General features: G+C 52.9%; 2 protein-coding genes across 2 annotated transcripts in view; both read right to left on the bottom strand.

The window, feature by feature from the left end:
- The window catches only part of PTSG_09746 (uncharacterized protein), a gene marked incomplete at its 3' end in the record, with an annotated part of 3,827 nt that extends 1,683 nt beyond the window's left edge, over positions 1-2,144 (bottom strand). The window contains exons 1-7 of the mRNA XM_004989044.1: positions 1,862-2,144; positions 1,573-1,607; positions 1,325-1,415; positions 1,044-1,166; positions 815-928; positions 360-507; positions 131-190 (exon numbers count right to left, since the gene is read on the bottom strand). Of these exons, the coding sequence (XP_004989101.1) occupies positions 131-190; positions 360-507; positions 815-928; positions 1,044-1,166; positions 1,325-1,415; positions 1,573-1,607; positions 1,862-2,113 (823 nt within the window). The 5' untranslated portion in view covers positions 2,114-2,144. The remainder of the gene's footprint in view (positions 1-130; positions 191-359; positions 508-814; positions 929-1,043; positions 1,167-1,324; positions 1,416-1,572; positions 1,608-1,861) is intronic.
- A 382-nt stretch (positions 2,145-2,526) lies between these two features.
- Positions 2,527-4,284, bottom strand: part of PTSG_09745 (uncharacterized protein) — a gene marked incomplete at its 3' end in the record, with an annotated part of 5,437 nt that continues 3,679 nt past the window's right edge. The window contains exons 6-10 of the mRNA XM_004989043.1: positions 3,968-4,104; positions 3,579-3,658; positions 3,198-3,248; positions 2,793-2,915; positions 2,527-2,579 (exon numbers count right to left, since the gene is read on the bottom strand). Of these exons, the coding sequence (XP_004989100.1) occupies positions 2,527-2,579; positions 2,793-2,915; positions 3,198-3,248; positions 3,579-3,658; positions 3,968-4,104 (444 nt within the window). The remainder of the gene's footprint in view (positions 2,580-2,792; positions 2,916-3,197; positions 3,249-3,578; positions 3,659-3,967; positions 4,105-4,284) is intronic.

The following is a 4,284-nucleotide window of genomic DNA, read 5'->3' as shown; positions in this document are numbered from 1 at the left end:
ACCACCACCACCACACACACACACACACACACACACACACACATACACACACACACACACACACGCACACGCACACGCACACGCACACACACACACGTGTGGGTGTGTATTCGCGTGAACGCAAACGCACGTGTGAGCGGGCACTCATTGTCGGCGGGGAGTTTTTCGCCAATGTGCTGGATGTAATACGCTGAGGTGGTGATGATGATGGCGATGTGAAGAATGGAGGAGGGGAATGACATGAGTTAAGATGGATTGACTGTGTCGCAAAGTCGACGAGTAATGCTTGGACACATTGACGCAGTGGAAAACACGCCAAACACGCCACATGCCACTGCAACGTAACACCATGCGTGTACCGTAAATGACGGCAAAGCTGTAGAATATGCAGAGGTTTGCAATCATGGACGCAAACGCGATTGTCTTGAATGTTTTGATCCACGAGAGAAGGACGAATATTGGCGATATCATCAGCGCATACACGCGATAGGAAAACCGGTCCGAGAACTGCAGTAGATGGTCGTGGAGACAGCGGAAGTGTATGTATGTGTGTGTGTTGTGTGTGTGAATGTGTGTGTGTGTGAATGTGTGTGTGTGTGTGCGTGTGTGTAAGTGACAGAGGGAGGCCGCAAACAAAAATGAGTTCGAATGCCAAAAACAACACAAGCACACACACACACATTCACACACACATACACACAAACACACACACACACACACACACACACTCTCTCTCTCTCTCTCTCTCTCTCTCTCTCTCTCTCTCTCTCTCTCTCTCTCTCTCGCTCGCTCGCTCGCTCGCACACACACACACCTCTTGCAAGTGCTTTGCGATGAAGATGATGTATACGCAGCAAAAGCCAAACTGCGTCACAATCAGCGAAGCGTTGACGGCTATTCGCCCGAAGCGCCCAAGTACAATGTGCGCCTGCGAGCGGGAGGAAATGGTGGGCGGAGATGAGAGGTGATGCATTTCACGTCACACACATGCACACACACACACACACACGTGCATACACGTACGCAGCCGCGTATCCACGTACCAGTTCACCAAAGCTGAGGTAGCGCATGCGGCGCTCACGACAGACGCGATCCTTGACGTGCACGAGCATGAAGATACAGCGGACACAGATCACAGCAATCGCTGCCAGGCACACCGGCCCTACCTACAACCGTGGCGAGCGGAGGGTGAGCATTGGAGTGAGCAGGTTGCACCAAGTGGTTGGAATGAACAGCACGCAAACGCCGCGCAACACGCAAGTATACATACAAGCAGGCACGCAACAACACAAAACCGCGCATGCACATACGCACATGCACGCACCACATAGCCGCTGTTGGCGAGCGCAAAGGGAAGGCTCAGGAGGCCCGGACCCGTGTTGCCTTTGATGAAGTTGGCGAGCGTTTCCCAGAAGCTGAGATTCAGAGAGAGGTGCCCACAACAAGGACACGCGCAGTGATGAGATGGAAAAGGAAAACCGTGTGAAACGAACTGCCAGGAGAAAACGGGGTGCAGGGATTGAACTGTGAGCGTGGCAAGCAAGCAATCAAGAGTGCTGCTTTCCACCACACCTCGTGCCACTGCCTGACCGTTCCCCTTGTTGAACCTAAACAGGGCGCACATGTCGGAGTTGCAGTAGGCCGCGCATGAGTAAAAGGGAGACGGTGGGAAGCAAAGCCAGCAATACGAAGCAACTGCCACAAAAACAGCAGCGCAAACGAAAGTACGGTTCACACATTCAGAGGCCATGTGTGCACATGCATGTACACATGCATACACACACACACATGTACACACGCACACACACACACACATGTACACACACACACACATGTACACGCGCAAAACACCACAGCGCACCAAGATGGCCTTGTCGTCATCGTCGTCGTCGTTATCTCCTCCATCGTGTGCCAAAGACGTGGGCAAAGTCTTGTAGTTGATGCTTTTCTTGTAGGCTGCGGGGCTGTCGCTTGCCACCAACAAGCGCTGCTGTTCTCCCTCCTCCTCGTGACCGCCATGATGGTGCCCTGGCAGCGTCAGCTCGCTGTCACCACCATGAGCATCACCACCATCGTCGTTCTGTTGACGGCTGGAGCGCGCAGAACGCAGCATCTTCAAGTAGTGTAGATTATTTGATAAAGATACTCTTAAACATTCTGTAAATCCCCATGTAGGACCTTCAAGGTACAGACAGGAGATGATGATGGTGTGCGCAGACACACACACACAGACACACACACAGACACACACACACACACACACACACACACACACACACACACACATGCTCTCTCTGTCATGTGAACGCTGGTTGTTTAATCTGGCCAACAAGCAAGAGGAGCAACATGTGACAGCGATAAAAAACAACAACTTGGCTTGCTTGGCTTTGGATTGGTTGGTTGACTACTGATGGTGGATGGAAGTGCATGCACCCGTGTGAATAGCTGCTTGTGGAAACCATGTGTGTGTGTGTGTACGTGCCTGTGTTTGGTGGTTTGGTTGTGGAGGTGTGGAGGTGTGGGTTATTACGAGGCGTTGATGAGCTCCTTGATGGAGACGAAGACGCCGGCAATCGATCCTGCAGAACGAAACAGCACATGCAAACGCAAACAGAAACACAACAGATGGACACTGTGAGGCATGCGATGCATGTGGACAGCGTTCGTTCACACATGTATACTCGTGTTTATGCACGCACACGCGACCACACACACACGCGCGCACGCACACACACACACACACATGCACACACACGCACATCAACGGCAAGCATACATCCGCACGTGCGTACCGATGACACCGAAGATCATGATGCAGATGTTCTTGACCTTGACCCAGGTCGGCAAGTTGGGCACGAGGCGAAGGTGCATCAGCGGGGGCAGAATCAGCGCCAGCAGGCCGGCACCGAGCGAACCTTGACGCACGTGAATACAACGTGACATGTGGTGTGGGCAGTTGAGAAGGCATGCGTGTTGTGCTGTGTTGTGTTGTGTTGTGTTGTGTTGTGTTGTGTTGTGGTGTGTTATGTTGTGTTGTGTTGTGTTGTGTTGTGTTGTGTTGTGTTGTGGTGTGTTATGTTGTGTTGTGGTGTGGTGTGGTGTGTGGAGGAATAGATGCGTGTTCACATGTGTGTGTGTACATGTGCACAAGTGCTCCCACTGTGCCCACATGCGTCCCATCAGACGCGAGCCCCGACCGATGAGGGAGATGATGAGGCCGAGGTGCGGGATGGCAATGGCGATGCCCACTGGCGACAACGACGGAGAGGAACGGAGCAATGGCCGCGGACACGTCGTGAAATACAACATCATCGCGCGTGGGACGTGACGCAGAGCACAGGGAAAGGGAGGGGCGGATATGACGGGGTGAGGAGGAGGGGGGAGGGCTTCACACACGATCGCTGCCAGCACGCACAGTCAACGACCGCACACGTGCATCAAAGCAAACTGAAGCTGACAAACACACAACCACAACCACAACCACAACACACACACGCACACACATACACGCACGCGCGCACTCCCTCGCTGAAGTCGTGTCAGAGCCATGTTGCGTTGCATCGCTGCATGTTACGCACCGACGATGAGGGTGATGATGGTTCGAAGACCGTTCTGGACAATCAGGCGCATCTTGGGCGATGCGAAGCGCGCCTTGATCCTGGCAGAGAGAGGGGGGAGTGTTGTGTTTGTGTTGGGGTTTGTTCGTGTGTGTGTGTGTGTGTGTGTGTGTGTGTGTGTGTGAGTGGAAAGAGAGAGGGCTCTGCCAGAGAAGGTGTCCTGCTGTTACAAGCAAACATCGTCACGCACACGCAATAACAAACAAACAAACAAACAAACAACCAAACAAACAAACAAACAAACAACCAAACAAACAAACAAGCAAGCAAGCAAGCAAACAAACAAACAAACAAACAAGCAAGCAAACACCCCCCCCCCCCCCTCAGAAAGACTTGGAACCCGCTCGTACTTTGGCATGGTGGTGCGCTCGATGATGCCAATGGGCGGGAAGTACTGAATACCGATGGACTGGAACAGCGCCAGGCACAGCGCAATCTTGACGCTGCCAAACAGGGCGTTGCTCGGCAGGTTCAGCGTGATGGAGCCCTGACGTGACAAGTGGGTTGACAGGGTGGGAGGGGGTGTGTTGAGGGTCGGCGTTTCAGCTGCACAAAGAGAACACACAAGACAGTGCGCTACCGAAATCCTCAGCACAATTTCACACACACACACACACACACACACACACACACACACACACACACACATTTCTAACACGACAAACAA

The sequence above is a fragment of the Salpingoeca rosetta genome, assembly GCF_000188695.1.
Source record: "Salpingoeca rosetta unplaced genomic scaffold supercont1.31, whole genome shotgun sequence".
NCBI lineage: Eukaryota > Choanoflagellata > Craspedida > Salpingoecidae > Salpingoeca > Salpingoeca rosetta.
The sequence above is the reverse complement of the archived record's forward strand: the minus strand, read 5'-3'. Positions and strand labels throughout refer to the sequence as shown.